The 17,209-nt window shown below is 37.0% G+C and overlaps 1 protein-coding gene across 1 annotated transcript in view; it reads right to left on the minus strand.

Moving 5' to 3' along the window:
• Nucleotides 1–1,952: 1,952 nt before the first annotated feature.
• LOC143270547 (vomeronasal type-2 receptor 26-like) overlaps nt 1,953–17,209 on the minus strand; it is a 49,379-nt gene continuing 34,122 nt past the window's right edge. Inside the window, exon 7 of the mRNA XM_076560903.1 lies at nt 1,953–3,493. Coding sequence (XP_076417018.1) covers nt 2,580–3,493 — 914 coding nt within the window. The 3' untranslated portion in view covers nt 1,953–2,579. The remainder of the gene's footprint in view (nt 3,494–17,209) is intronic.

Raw genomic sequence — 17,209 nt, forward strand, 5'->3', positions numbered from 1 at the left:
AAATGTCCTTGCTGATCTCTTTCAATTGATTTTAGTTTGATGTCTATTTTATTAAATATTAGGTTAGCTACACCAGCTTGCTTCTTATGTCCATTTGATTGGAAAGTCTTTTCCCAGCCTTTTATTCTGAGCTAGTGTCTGTCTTTAAAGTTGAGGTATGTTTCTTGTATGCTACAGTATGGTGATATTTTATTTGTAGTGAAATATGGTTTTAATTGTATGTTAATAAATAAAGTTGCCCTGGGGTCAGAGCTATTAGAGCCATAGCAAGAGTGTGGTGGTTAGAAGAGCTAGGTAGATTTCTGTGTGTTCAGGGATACAGCCAGTATTGGAGACATACGCCTTTAAGACCTGGAGGGCAGTACTTACAGGCAGTGACGAGGCAGTCATGTGGTTGGGTTTACAACCAATGAGAAGGCAGAACAGAAAGACTATTTAAAGACAGACACACAGGAGGAAGCTCTCTCTCGGGGAAGCTAGGAGCACTTCAGGAGGTAAGATTTTATCTCTGAGCTCTGACCTCTCGGCTTTCTCTTTTACATTGGCTCTGTGTTTCTTATTTTAATAACACAATTGGTTACATCTACACAACAGAAGGATTGATCCTGTTTTTGTATCCATTTTCTCAGCCTATGTCTTTTTATAGGTGAATTGAGACCATTGATATTAATGAATATTAATAACAGTGATTGTTAATTCCTGTTATTTTTGTTGGTAATTGATGTTTCTCTTCTTTGGTTTTTGTTGGTGTGGAATTATCTATTGCCTGTGTTTTCATGGTTGTATCTAACTTCTTTAGGTTGGATTTTTCCTTCTAGTGCTTTCTGTACGGCTGGATATGTGGATAGGTATTGTTTAAATCTGTTTTTATCATGGAATATTTTGTTTGCTCCATTTATAGTGATGGAGAGTTTTGCTGGATGTAATAGTTTGGATTAGCATCTATGGTCTTTTAGTTTCTGTATTAGTTCTGTCCAGGAACTTCTGGCTTTCAGAGTCTCCATTGAGAAGTCAGGTGTTTTTCTGATGGGTCTGCCTTTATATGTTATTTGGCCTTTTTCCTTTGCAGCTCTTAATATTATATCTTTATTCTATATGTTTAGTGGTTTGATTATTATGTGGCAAAGGATCTTTTTTTTTTAGATCCAGTCTATTTGGTGTTCTATTAGCTTCTTGTACCTTCATAGGCATTTCCTTCTTTAAGTTGGGAAAGCTTTCTTCTATGACGTTTTTGAATATATTTTCTATGCCTTTGAGTTGGTATTCTTTTCCTTCTTCTATCCCTATTATTCTTAGGTCTGGTCTTTTCATGGTGTCAAAGATTTCCTGGATGTTTTATGTTAAGACTCTTTTGACTTTAGTGTTTTCTTTGACTGATGAATCTGTTTCCTCCATTGTATCTCCAATGCCAGAGATTCTCTCTTCCATCTCTTGCATCTGTTAGTTATGCTTGCATCTGTAGTTCATGTTTGTTTACTCAGATATTCCATTTCCAGCCTTCCCTCACTTTGCATCTTCTTTATTGTTGCCTCTATTTCAGTTTCCAAATCTTGGACTTTTTCATTCACCTATTTAATTGCTTTTTCTTGGCTTTCTTTAAGGGATTTACTGATTTCTCCCAATTATTTGTTTGTCTTTTCTTTGAGTTCTTTAAGGGCAGTCTTCATTTCCTCTTTAAAGGCTTCTATCATCTTCTTACAGTCATTTTAAAAGTCTATTCCTTCTGTTTCTTCTGCTTTGGGATGTTCAGGTCTTACTGATGTAGCACCACTAGGTTCTGATGGTGCCATATTAGTCTGTATGTTGTTGACTGTATTTTTGTACTGGCATCTACCAATCTTTTCCTCCATTCCATGAAACTGCTGTCTGGTTTTAATGGAGACTCTATGGGTTCGATTGACACTTTTGGTCTGATGGGCGCTCTTGGTCTAATCCAGGCTCTTGGTCAAATCGGTGCTGATGGATTTTGTGTCTCAGGGAGCAGAACTTAGTCTGCTAAGAGCAAAGTGGGCTCTGTCTCAGGGAGGAGCTATTCCCAATGGGTGCAGAGTGGGACCTGTTTTCAATTCCCAATTGGTGCAGGGTGGGCGTATGTTTCTGGTTTTCACTGGTGTCACACTGGGCTGTTTTCTAGGGAAGGAGGCGGGGGAAGGGGCAGTTGGCTAGTCCCTGGGGCTCCAATGCCTTAGAGGAGAGGCACAGGGTGTTCCCTCCAGGGCCTAGGAACTAGGGACCTGGTCTGCCCAGTCCAGAGATGGAGCCTTACATGTTCCCAATTGGTTCAAGGTGGACTGTGGCTCTGGGTTTCACTGGTGTTGCAGGGGGCTGTTGTCTTGGCTGTAATTGAATTTTGAATATGTCTGTTGCCCATTAATTTATAGATTACAAGAATAGCTAAATAAAGTAAATTTTCAGCAGTAGCTTCTATTTGGAAATAGATTGTCTGTATGTGAGACACACTGAGGGGCTCTTCTACTTTATTTAAATATATATTTCAGAAAATCTTACTGAAAAGTTAAGTAAGTTCAATTTTTACTATACTAAAGGATTTTATGAAAAAGACTCAATTCATTAACCAGTCAATGTTTTCTAGATTGTGTTTTGTTCTTAAAATATTTCAAAGAGTTTTCATCAGGTTTAACAAGAATAATGTAGCACTTTGGGAAAAAGATGCATCCTAACAGTCCTGCACTTGAAGTCAAGATGGAGAAGACCTCCACAGCCACCATGGTCTTGTCCTTGGTGCTCTGGTAGACAAGGAGGAAGGTGACCCAGACACAGCAGAACACCAGCATGCTGAATGTCAGGAACTTGGCTTCATTGAATGTGTCAGGCAGGTTCCTGGCCAGGAAAGCCAGAGTGAAGCTCCCTAGGGCCAGGATCCCCAAGTATCCCAGCACACAGTAGAAAGCAGTAAGTGAGCCCTTGTTGCACAAAATGATGATGTGACTCTGTTCAGAGTATGCATCTGCCTCAATATACGGAGGCGAGGTTCCCAGCCAGACTCCAAGAAGAATAAGCTGGATCAGGACACAGATGGGGATGACAGAGTTATGGATGCCTGAGACAAGCAGCCTTCTCATTGTCCTTCCTGGCTTCAGGGCTCTAAAGGCCAGAATTACAGTTATAGTTTTGGTCAAAACAGTAGAAAGAGCCAGAGTGAACACAAGTGCAAATGCAATTTGCTGCAATATGCAGGAGGCTGTGCTTGGGTGGCCAATGAAGAGAAAGGAACATAGAAAACAGAGGAGGAGGGAGATGAGCAGGATGAAGCTGAGCGTCCTGTTATTGGCCTTAACAATGGGTGAGTCTTGGTCTTTGAGAAAGATCCCCAAAACTACAGCTGTGCTGACAGAGAAGCACAGAGCTGTGCAGGCCAGAGCCTTTCCCAGAGAATCCTCAAAGGACAGGAATGTCACTGACTTGGGAAGGCAGTTGTTTCTTTCAGGGTTTGGATACTCTTGAAGTGGGCAACGGATACACTCCTGCTGATCTACGGGAGGAAATGAATCAACATTTAAGCTTCTATAATTATTTACATTTTGTACTTCAGCCATGAAGAACACTGAGGTTGTGTGTAGCCTTGTTCATTCTGCCTTACTATCATGTCAAGAAGGACACTAACTCTTTAGACATCCCCTTCCTAATGTCTGCCATGAATACCTCATGGTACACCATGTGTTGACAAGTTTATTCTTGTTTTTCTAGGGTAATGAAAATAAAATTGTAATCTACTTGTTCAATTGAAATAAAACTCTCAAGTAATCCTTTAAAGAATTCTAAACTTAACTCACACCAGCTTGATCAGTCTTCAGGTGCTCATGTGTGTAGTCAGAAAGATTTTTTTGTGTCCCCACCTGCTGGCAGTAGGGACATATCTCTCTCAATCACATCCCTCAAGTAAACACACAGAGGCTTATTTTAATTGTAACTATATGGCCATTAACTCAGGCCTACCACTGACTATCTCTTACAGTTAAACTCACCCATTTTTGTTAATCGATATGTTGCCATATGTTCTGTGGCTTCACCTGTGTGCTGTTACATGCTGCTCTCTGGACTGCAGGCTGGCCTCTGCTGACTTAGCCTTCCTCTTCCCAGAATTCTTCTTGTCAATTTATCCTGCCTATACATCCTGCCTGGCTACTGGCCAATCAGAATTTTATTTATCAACCAATCAGAGCAACACATTCACAGCATACAGAAAGAGATTCCCCATCACAGATGCATGCCAAACCAGTCAGAAAACAGTGAACCCCTGCTACACCAAAGGCCAAGCTAACAGCCAGAAGGACAATTTCCAACTTGAACAAGGATTCCCAACTAGGCTAGAAAACTAAAGATTAAACAGAAACCAAGAAAGAAAATACCAAACCAATGAAGAGTAACTCAGAATTCAGGGACTAGAACTAATCATTCCAAACCTAGATGCATAAATGCCAGTATACAAATACAATAAACAACAGCTAGAGCAATGACCCCACAAGAGCCCACCCATCCTTTGACATCAAGACCTTAGTATTACAACATTGCCAAAGCAAAAGAAAATGACATTGAAACAACTTTATTGAATATGATAGAACTCCTTAAGGAGAAATGAAATACTCCATTAAATAAATTGATGCAAAGCTAATCAAAGAATAAGATGAAATGAACAAATCTCTTAAATAACGTCAGGATAGCCAAGAATAGTGCAAGCAGGTAGAGAAAAGTATTTATGGTATGAAAATTGAAATAGAAGCAATAACAAAAACACAAAGTGATGGATTTCAAGAAAAGGACAATCTGGGTGAGCAAACATGAACTACAGATACAAGCAGCACCAACATAATAAAAGAGATGCAAGGTGTTGAATGCAATAGAAATAGTTTCATTGGGCAAATAAAATACTCAATCTAAAAAACTCCTAACACAAAACATCATGGAAATCTTGGACACCATGAAATGACCAAATTTAGCAATAACCATAAAAGAAAAAGGAGAAGAATCTCAGCATAAAAACCTAGAAAATACATTTAACAAAGTCATAGATGAAATTTTCCATTACTTAAAGAAGGACATGCGTACAAAAGAACAAGAAGTTTACCAAAACAACAACAACAAATAGATTAGATCAGAAAAGAAAGTTTCCATGTCACATAATACTCAAAAAGCTACATGTACAGAACAAAGAAAGACTACTAAAAGGTGAAAGGGAAAAAAGGCTAAGTAAAATATAAAGACTGGCCTATAACAACCACACGACTTCTCAACAGAGATTCCAAACTACAGCCTTTAAAAGACAACAGATGACAGCCCAGACTAATACACCCAGTGAAACCTTCAATCACCACAGATAGAAAAAAAAGTCAAATTTAAACAATACCTACCCACAAATCCAGTCCTATAGAAGGTACTCAAAGGAAAACTCTAACCCAAGTTAAATAACACCACACATACACTAGCAATAGATAATCTTTCACCAGCAAAATCTAAAGAAGGAAACACACACACACACACACACACACACACACACACACACACACACACACACACACACACAAAATTATCACCAGCACCAGAAACATAATAACAACAATTACAATCACTGGTCATTAATATCTCTCAACATCAAGAGGCTACATTCCACCAATAAAAACACACTGGCTGGGTTTTGTATCCATCCACCAGAATGGATACAAAATAGGATTCACCCTTATGTTGTATACAAGAAACATACCTCAACATTAAAGTTAGATATTACCTCAGAGTAAATGATTGAATAAAGATTTTCCAATCAAATGGACCTAAGAAGCAAGCTGATGTAACTCTCTTAATATGTAACAGCATAGGCTCAAACCAAAGTTAATCAAAAGAGATGAAGAAGGAAGTTCATAATTGGAAAAATCCACCAGGATGACATCTCGATTTTGAACATCTATACCTCAAATGCACATTTGTGGCATTTGTGAAAGACACATTTCTAAAGCGTACATCACACATCGAGCCTCCACATTAATAGTGGGAAACTTCAACACCACACTCTTGCCATTGGACAGGCCATCCGGATAGAAACTAAACAAAGAAATAATGGAATTAACAAACATTATGACTCAAATGGACCTATCAGGTAACTACAAAACATTTCACCCAAACACAAAAGAATATGTCTTCTTCTCAGCACCTCATAGAACCTTCTCCAAAATTGACCATATACTTAGTCATAAAGCAAATCTCTGTAGCTATAAAAAATATTGAAATAGCTCTCTGTATCCTATCAGACCACCATGGGTTAAATGAGATAAAGCCTACAAACTTAGGAAAACTTAACAATTCTCTAAAGAATGACCACTGGGTCAAGGAAGAAATAAAGAAAGGAATTAAAGCCTTCCTAGAATTCAATGAAAATGAACACACAACATAGGCAAACTGATGGTACACAAGGAAAGTGGTGCTAAGAGAAAAATTCATAGCACCAAGTGCCTTTATAAAGAAATTAGAGAATTTTCATACCAGAAACTTAACAACACACTTGAAAGGTGTAGAACAAAGAGAAGAAGGCCTACCCAAGAGGAGTAGGTGGCAAGAAATAAAAGTGAATGCTGAAGTCAATAAATAGAAACAAAGAGAATACAGAGAAATCAATGAAACAAAGAGCTGGTTCTTTGAGAAAATCAGCATGATAGTCAAACCAAAACTAACTAGAAAGCAATGAGAAAATATTGAAATTTACAAAATCAGAAACCAAAAGCAGTACATAACAGACACTGAGGAAATCCAAAGAATCATTAGGTCATAAATCAGTACTTCACAAATCAGTACTCTACTAATTTGAAAAATCTATAGGAAATGGATAGTTTTCTAGATAGGTACCACATACCAAATTTATATCAAAACAGATAAGCCATATAAATATACCTATAACTCCCAGGGAAATAGAAATCATCATTAAAAGTATCCCAATAAACAAAAGCCCAGGGCCAGACAGTTTTAGTGCCAAATTCTATCAGACCTTCAAAGAGTAGCTTATACCAATACTCCTCAAATTATTCTACAAAATAGAAACAGAAGGGACATTGTCAATTCATTTGATGAGGGCACAGTCACCCTGATACCTGCAACACACCAAGACTCAAAAAGAAAGAGATTTACAGACCAACTTCTCTCTTTAACTTTGATGCAAAAATACCCAATAAATTACTTGCAAACCAAATCCAAGAATGTATCACAAAGATCATCCATCAGGATCAAGTAGGCTTCTTCTCAGAGATGCAGGGCTGATTCAACATACACAAATCTGTCAATTCATCCACCACATAAACAAACTGAAAAAAAAAAAACACATGGTCATCTGAATAGATGCTGAAAAAGCCTTTCACAAAATCCAACACGCCTTTCTGATAAAAGTCTTTATGAGATCAGGAATACAAGGAACACACTTAAAGATAATCAAGGCAACATATAGGAAGCTGATAGCCAACATCAAATTAAACTGAAATTCAAAAGATTCCACAAAAATCAGGGACAAGACAATGTTGTCCACTCTCCCCATATTTACTCAACATAGTACTTGAAGTTCTAACTAGAGCACTAAGACAAATAAAGGAGACCAAGAGGACACAAATTGGAAAAGAAGAAGTCAAACTTTCACTATTTGCTGATGATATGATAGTATATATAAGCGACCCAAAAAATTGTACCATGGAACTCCTACACCTGATAAACACATTCAGCAGAGTGGCTGGATACAAAATTAACTAAAAAACCAGTACCCCTTCTTCATACAAAATGATAAAGGGGCTGAGGAAGAAATAAAGGAAACAATCCCCTTTACCATAGTGTGATGATAATGGAGTAACCTCTGAGAGTATAAAGTAAATTAAATGTTTCTAATTATTAAACTTGGTTTGGTCAAGGTGTCTCTTCATAGTAATTGAAACTCTAAATAAGACACCACAAATTTTATATTCCCTCCCTCTTTTTCTTATTTTCTCCCTCTGTCTTTAGGATAGAAAATATCCTAAACACACACACACACACACACACACACACACACACACACACACACACTCCATAAAAGCAGAAATGAAATTAAACAAGCAAAGAAAAAAAAAAGGAAAAAATTCCCACTAAAGCAAAATGAGAAGAAAAAAGTGTACAAACATACAATTGAGTTCATTTTTTATTGGCTTTCTAATGATTTGAATGGGGCCTGCCCTCAAATGTGTTTAATACATCCAATAGGACCCCTTTGTGGGAAATTGATTTTATTCTTTAACAACTGAATTATATCCCAATGTCTAAATGTACCAAATGTGCATTATCTATTATCCATTGCTTGATATTTAAGCTCTTTCCAGGTTCTGACTATTGAAAGTAGAGCAGCAATGAACATGGTTGAGTAAGGGTCTCTGTAGTAGGGTGCAGGTCCTTTTGATAGAACCAAAGTGTGGTTTATCTGGATCTAGAGGGAGAATTATTCCCAGCTTCCTGAGGAACCGTCACTGTTTTCATAGGGTCTGTACAAGTCTGCACAACCACTAGTGATGGATAAGTAAACATTCTCCCTTCCTCAGACCTTTGCCAGGGAATACTGTCATTTGTTTCATTGACTTTGCAATCCTATAGTTTTGATCTGTATTTCCTAGTGACTAGAGATGTTGAACATTTTTTAGTGTTTCCCAGCCAATTCAGTTTTATCTTTTAAGAAAACTCTGCTTCCTTCTGTACTCCATTTTAACTGTCTTGTATTTTGATGTTCAGTTCTCTTTTGAGTTCTTTACACATTTTATATATTAGCCATCTCTCAGAAATATAATTGGTAGAAATATTTTCCAACTTAGTAGAATGTAACTTTGCTCAATTCTGGTGTCCTTGTTATACAGAACCACTTCCACACCATGAAGTCCTATATATTAATTGATGTTCTTAGTGATTGTGCTAATGATATTCTCTCCAGAAGGTCATTCCTGTGAAAATTGGTTTAAGGGCACTCCCCACTTTCTCCTCTATGAGGTTCAATATATCTGGCCTTATGGTGAAGTTATTGATCCATCTGCAGTTTAGTTTTGTGCAGAATAATTAGTATGTGTCTATTTCCATTCTTCTACATGCAGTCATGCAGTTAGATGAGCATCATTTTTTGAAGATGCTATCCTTTTTTCAGTGTGTATTTTCAGGTTCTTCATAAAATATCAGGTGTCCATATGTGTGTGGATTTATGTCTGGGTCTTCAATTCAATTCCTTTGGCTTATGTGTTTGCTTTTATGCCAATACCATCCTTTTTTATTACTTTAACCCTATAGTAAAACTTAGAATTGGGATAATAATACCTCCATCACATTTTAATTATTCATGAATGTTTCAGCAACATCCAAATTCTTCATCCAAACTCTGCATCCAGCCGGATGTACCCCCACACTTCAGGCATCAGTAAGGACCCACATGCTGTACAAAAGCCCAGGCCATTCGTTGTAATTTATTTCATTACATATAAGCCATTTTCAACCTGTAGACATATCAAACTTATATATAATCTCTTTTCCACAATTTTCATTGTGTATATGAATATTAGGAGAAATAAAACAACTACATGCCCAAATATTATCAAAAAATACCAATAATATCACAGATAATGACAGTATATTCTCTCCAAATATAACAGTCTGGTAGAAATTTTTGCCAATGAGTATTACCTAATAAAATTCAGGACACAGACTGTAAAAGAACACTCCTTATAATCATAGAGTAATTTAAGCAGTTGAAAGAAGACACAAACAGTTTAATAAAACTAAAGAGAAATAACTCAAGGAGAATCAATGCCATAATGATGCCCGAGAAAACACAAACATAAACCTGACGTAAATGATGAAGACAATGCAAGACTTGTACATGGAATTCAACAAAGAAATAGAAAGTGTGATGAAGACTGAAGCTGAAATGAGGACAGGACTGAAAAAACACATCGGCCAGCCAGAAACTCCAGGATAGCCTTCCATGTCAGAGGAAACAAGCAGAAAGAAGAAGTTAGTATCCAAGTTAGAATAGAGGATAAAAAATAATCAAGAAATATGAAAAATTGAAACGGAAAAGGAAGTGTGGGATGCTTTGAGAAAACTGAATCTTTACATTATTGGCATAGATGATGGAGAAGAATTTCAGGTCAATGACATAGACCAGTTTTTCAATAAGGTCAGTTTCATAGAAGAAGAGTTACTGAAACCATGGAAAGATATCTCCAAATATGTAGAGGAAGCACAGAGTACACCAATAGACAAGACCAGAAAAGAACATCCCTATAGCATATTATTACTAAAACACTAACAAAGAAAAATATTTTAGAATAAATTTTAATTCTCACTTAAAAAACATAATAAGAAGGTGTGCTGAAAGCTGCAAGAGGAAAACAAAAGACAAGGCAAATATAAATGAAAATCTAAGAGAATAGAAACTAATTTCTAAATGGAATCCATGAGAGCCAGAAAAGCCTAGAGCAAAGCATGTCAAGTCCTGAAAGACTATATTGGCCAGCCTAGAGAAATGTACCCAGCAAAAATAACTGCCAAACTGAAGGAAAAATACAAACTTTCCAAGATATAAACGGCCTACAACATCATATCCACCAAACCAGAACTAAGGAAAATACACGAAGTTATATTTTAGACTGAAGAGAGCAATGAATACAGCAGAGATGTCGGAAAGAAATAAGAAGACATAATTATTACAACATGATACACCACTGCGACCACAGAAAACAACAACAGCAGAGTGACCAAAAGTAACATAAGTTTCTACAATATCTTAAATATCAATGGCCTCAATTCTTCACTTAAAAATGTGGACTAGCTGAATGGATCATAAAACAAAATCTGTCTGCCTCTTCCCTTCAAGAAATATATCTTGATTTTAAAGATAAACACCACCTTAAAATAAAACGACAGAGAAAATACTCCAGTTGCAAACATTCAGGAAGCAAGCATGCATGCCACCATGACATCTGGCAAAGTAGATTTTAATTTAAAACTAATTAGAAAAAGTAAAACAGGAAACTACATTCTAATCAAGGGAAGAGCAATCAAAAAAGACATTACAACTCTACACGTGTATGCATCCAATTCCGGGGCAGCTAATTTTATGAAAATTGTACTGCTGTGATTAGTGACACATTAACAACAATCTACTAATAGAGTGTGAATTCAAAAGCCCACTTTCTCCAACAAACAGGGCATCTGGGAAAAATAAAGAGAAATATATCAGAATTAAGTCACATCTAAAATCTCCTGAACTCAACAGATATCTACATAGTATCCCCCACAAACTGCAAAGAAAATTTATTCTACTCTTTAACACATGGGAGCACTTCAAAAATAGACCAAATCATGGAACACGAAACAGGTATTTACAAATTCAAAAAGATTGAAATACCTGTCCTATCTTATCACAACACAACAAAACTTAAGCTTGACAGCAAATATATCTGTAGTAAATACACAGACTCCTTGGAGATGAAACAACTCAGTACTTACTGACGAATGAGTCAAAGAAGAAATCAAGACAGAAATAAAAAATTTCCTGGAACTAAATGAAAATGAAAACACAAACCAACAAAACCCCTGGGATACATTGAAAGGTGTTTTACAAGGGAAATTTACAGCTCTAAGTGCCTACGTTAAAAGTATCAGATGGAACACAAGTAGATGGTTTAATGATGCAACTCAAAAATTGGAAAAACAAAAAATGCAAACACAAGCCAAAATAATAGCAAGAAATAATAAAATCTGTAGCATGAATATTAAAGAGTCTTATTAATAAAAACAAACCTGAGGCCAGTTATTGGGGTGAATGCTGGAAGATCAGAGAAGCAGAACAAGCCACAGCTTCCTCACCTTGACAGTTACTCAGCTGATCCTGTTTCCTCAGACAGGAAGCTTCTGTGTCCTCATCCCAATGGCTCTCAGCTGAACGGCTGCTAGAAGCCTAAAAGCTTAACCAGCCAAATGCTTCTAGTTTCTGGCCCTCATGCCTTATATACCTTTCTGCTTTCTACCATCACTCCCTGGGATTAAAGACTTGCTTTCTGGGATTAAAGGCGTGAGTCACCATGCTTGGCTATATCCTTGAATACATGAATTTCTGCCTCTGGAAAGCTAGGATTAAAGGCATGTGCTACCACTGCCTATCCTCTATGTTTAATATTGTGGATAGTCTGTCTCTGACCCCAAATAAGTTTATTAAGGTGCACAATATTTCGGGGAACACAATACCACCACAAACATCAGAGCAGAAGTAATTGAAAGAGAAACAAAGAAAACAATACAAACAAGCAACCAACATAAGAACTGACTCTTTGAGGAGATAAATAAAGACAGACACTTGGTTCAAGTAGCCCAAAGAAAGAAATGGAGGAGTCAGATTAAGAAATCAGAAATAACCGAAAAGAAAGAAAGAAAGAAAGAAAGAAAGAAAGAAAGAAAGGAAGGAAGGAAGGAAGGAAGGAAGGAAGGAAGGAAGGAAGGAAGGAAGGAAGGAAGGAAGGAAGGAAGAAAGAAAAAGAAATCAGAAATGACAGGGAAATATTACAACAAACTCCAAGAAGCATAGACTATAGTAAAGGACTATTATAAAAAAAAAAAAAGACAATCTGTATTCCAGTATTCTTGAAAAACTATATGAAATGGATATGTTTTTAGATACGGCCAAACCATTAAAAAATCAAAACACCAAGTCAACAAGCTAAACAAACACATAATACACAGCAGATTGAAACAACAATAAATTCATTCCAGTTATGAAAATATCCAGGTCCAGATGAACTCACAGCAGAATTCCACCAGACATTCAAAGAAGATATACAGTCAGACCTTCTTAAAATATTTAAAAAATAGAAGAGAAGGATCATTTCCAAGCTCCCTTAGAAAGCCATTTTCATTCTGATACCAAAACCAGGGAATGTCCCAACAAAAACAAGAAAACCACATGCCATTATCCCTGAGAAACATAGACTCAATAAAATGGTTGCAAACAGAATACAGACTCACATCAAAACTATTGTATACCATGACTAAGATAGTCTTATCATTGAAATGTAGGAATAGTTCAACATATTTAACTCAATAAATGTAAAATTCACATAAATGGATTATAGAAAGAAGTCACATGAACATCTCAATAGATGAAAAAAGGTGACAAAATTCAACTCCCTTTATCATAAATGTTCTAGACAACATACAGAAAGAGGGAACATACCTCAACACAATAAAATCAATATATAAGAAACCCGTAGGCAATATCATTCTCAATGCAGAAAAACTTAAAACAATTCCACTGAAGTAAGAAATCAGACAACTAAGTCCACCACTCCCACTCCTTTTCAATATTTCAAAGTATTAGCTGGAGCAATAAGGCAACAAGTAAGTTAAAGGAATACAAATAGAGAAAGAAGTCAAACTATCCCTATTTGCAGATGATATGGTATTATACACTAGAGGTCCCCCCAAAATATACCAAAAAAATTCTTGAAATGATTAACAAATACAACTATGTGACAAGATGCAGAATCATCTTGCACAAATCAATGTCCTTTTTTATACACTAACAACAAACATAGGAAAGAGAGCATGGACAGACTCCCATTCACAATTCTCCTAAAGAATATGAATTACTTAGGAATAAATCTAAGCAAGGAAGCAAAGGACTTTGACAGGAGAACTTTAAACCCTTGGAAAAAAAAACAGGAAAGACAGTAGAAAATTAAAAGACATCCCATCCTGTGATCACTGATTTGTAGAATTAAGTTTATAAAAATGAACATTCTACTGAAAGCTATTTATAAATTCAGTGCAAACCCAATCAAAATCGTGATCTCATTTGTTGCAGATAGAAAACAACTATAACAAAATTCAACACACCAAGGAGACCAAAATAATACCAAATAAGAAATAACTATGACAGAAGGATTACCATTCTGAATTTTATGATATATTACAGAGGCATAGTTAAAAAAAAATCACCAAAACTTGCCAGAAGCCATTCCCCGGTGGTGGATGGGTCCTGAGGAGGATGTAAGGAGTCCACAGGAGAATGAAGTGAGCCAGGCCATGGTGGTCAGGAGAATCTTGCAACCTGAATGACTAGCAGCCAGAGTGTTTATTTATTCAGAATTTAGTCAGCAGGGATACATTAACGATGTTCCAAAACATAGATCATATCATTTTTGTTTTTGACATATGTCTCACTCCCTTTTGCTCATCTTTTAGTCATCATTAATAAACTATGACAGAACAGAGTTATCATTTCCAGTCATTTCCCCTCAAGTTTTGACATCATTAATAGAGTTATCATTCTTACTCATAAACCCCATAACCCAATTTTTGAGAATCTAGAGGAATATGACAGCATGTGCTCAGGCTGGTTGTTTTGGTTGCTTCAAGGACATTAGACCAAAACAAAATCTTCAACCACCCTGGGCATTTTGCCATGTCCCAGGCAGTGTATTAATAACTCCTAGTGGTCAGAGTACCCAGGAAAAATCCTCAGGCTAAAGCTGCTGCAGTTATAATTCAAATTCTGGCATAATACAATCAATGTTCCCATTTATATCATTATAGAATTCGTCTATATGTCTAATCCTGGCATTCTGTTATTCCTTGGTCATATGACATTATAGCTCTACATGAGCTAACTTCTAAGAGAGGGAGGACCTAACACCTCATACTTTTATCATCTTTCCACTCCACACTTTGCTCATCAATATGTCTCTATGTAGGGCAGACTTGTGTGGTGGTATTGTGTTCTCCAAAATACTGTGTACCCTAATAAACTTATCTGGGGTCAGAGAACAGAAAAGCCACTAGGTACTTAGGATAGGCAGTGGTAGCACACACCTTTAATCCTAGCATTCCAGAGGCAGAAATCCATCTGTTTAAGGCCACATTGGAAACAGCCAGGCATGGTGACACATATCTTTAATCCCAAGAAGCTAGCCTTTAATCCCAGGGAGTGATAGCAAAAACAGAATGATATATAAGGCTTGAAGACCAGAAACTAGAAGCATTTGGCTGGTTAAGCTTTCAGGCTTCTAGCAGCAGTTCAGCAGAGCCCAATTCTGGATGAGGACTGAGAAGCTTCCAGTCTGAGGAAACAGGATCAGCTGAGGAACTGTCAAGGTGAGGTAGCTGTGGCTTGTTCGGTTTCTCTGATCTTCCAGTATTCACTCCAATAACTGGCCTCAGGTTTGATTTTATCAATAAGAACTTTTAAGACTCCTGCTACAGAGTTGTATGCCACATAAATGTCTGAGTGTACAGTGGGAAGAGACTTATAATCTGAACTGTGGTCAACTCCTCTAGCCTACCAGATCTTGTTGACCTTTTTGAATTTACTTTGTCTTGAATATCTTGCTCCAGTGTAAGTACAGGGACAGATGTTTCAAGAATGTCACATAACCTCATGAAGAGACATCTGGCTTCTTCTTTATGTTACAATCTCCAAAGCATAAGGAAGACCTTCAAGTAGATAAGGATATCTCCCTCAAAGTCGAGGGGGGGGGAGGGGGGTAGTATGTTCAGGACTTTCCTGGGTAAGCTTAGAAGCAGCACTCCTTGGAGTAGGCATAATTGATTCATATGGAATTTTCCATCAGTCCAACATCCCCAAATTGTACAAATATTAAAAGTACCCCAAGTATGTAACAGGTAGAGATGAAAACCAAAGGTTGCATGGCAGCCATCATGTGGCTCAGATCTGCTGGATCTTTGTCAAGCAGCTGTGCTGGATTTATGATTTCTGCCATTACACTGAGATATGGCTGTGCCAAAAACAACCACAAATTAATATGGCACTGGCAGAAAAATATACCTGTAGATCAATACATAAATCCAAAACCCAAATTTGAGCACCTGTTAGATTAGTCATTTAATATTCAATAAAGACACTAAAAACAAGATTGAGAATTGAAAACATCATGAAGACATGTTCTTTGAAAAACTGGAGTTCCACAAGTAGAAAAATGCAATTACACCCATAACTAGCACCGTTGCAAATTGTAACTCCAAAGGATCAAAGACCTGAACCTGAAAACAGGAACACTGAAATTGTTAGAAGAAAACATAATCAAAAGTCTCCATGATCCAGGTTCAGGATAAGACTTTCTGAATAGGACTCCACTTGACTAAGAATTAATGCTAACAACTGAAAAGTAGGAGTTCATGAAATAAAATGCCTCTTTACAGCCAAAGAAACAGTCAACTGAGTGGGGATAAAGCCTGCAGAATGGGAGAGAATCTTTGCCGGGTATATATCTGACAGTGGATTGATATCCAGAATATACAAAGAAGTGAAAAAAACAAAGTCTTAAAAAACAAATGACCTATTCTATAAGAAATGATCCTGGCATCTGAAATGAGATTATCAGTTGGAAATAAAATGGCTAATTAATAATTCAAAAAAGTCTGCCATCCTTAGAAATTATGGAAACATAAATCAAAACAACTTTAGATTTCATGTTACCACAGGAAGAATATAAAGATCCACAGAACAACTGACAAATGCTTGAGTGACACAGAGGAAAAGGAAATCCTCATTCATTTATGGTGGGATTGTAGCTGGGGCAGCTACTGTGGAAACATGGGGAAAAGTAATTCTGCCATATGACCCAGCAGTACCACTCATTGTCTTACATCCCTAGGACTCCACATCCTGCTGCACGGGTATCTGCTCTGCATGTGCAATGCGGCTTTGTTTAAAGCAGTTAGGAAACAGAAAAACTTCTAAATAATCTAGAACTGACTAGTGGATAATAAAACTGTGATACACATAATCCATGGAAACCATTTGAGTATAAAGAAAAATGAAATCATAAACACTGTGGATATACGGGAGGAACTAGAAAAGATTATATTGAGTCAAAAAATCCTGACCCACCAAGACAAATATCACATGTTCTTTCTCATCTGAGGCTCCTATCTCCAAATCTTCAGATGTGAGTACATGTCCTGGAGAAACTGCAGAAGACAGGAAACTGAGCAGGACCACTGCAGGAGCTGGGGAATAACAGAATGGAATAGCAGAGAAGAGATGACCAGAAAAGGGACATACAAAAGAGGGAGACTCTAATCGTGGAGGTAAGAGAGAGATAAGTACAGGTGAGGGAGAGAAGAGACTGAAATAACAATAAGGATATCCAGAATAAGTGATGTGATCAAAAAGGAAAAAAAGGGATGAGGGAACTTT

The sequence above is a fragment of the Peromyscus maniculatus genome, chromosome 23, assembly GCF_049852395.1.
Source record: "Peromyscus maniculatus bairdii isolate BWxNUB_F1_BW_parent chromosome 23, HU_Pman_BW_mat_3.1, whole genome shotgun sequence".
Lineage (NCBI taxonomy): Eukaryota > Metazoa > Chordata > Mammalia > Rodentia > Cricetidae > Peromyscus > Peromyscus maniculatus.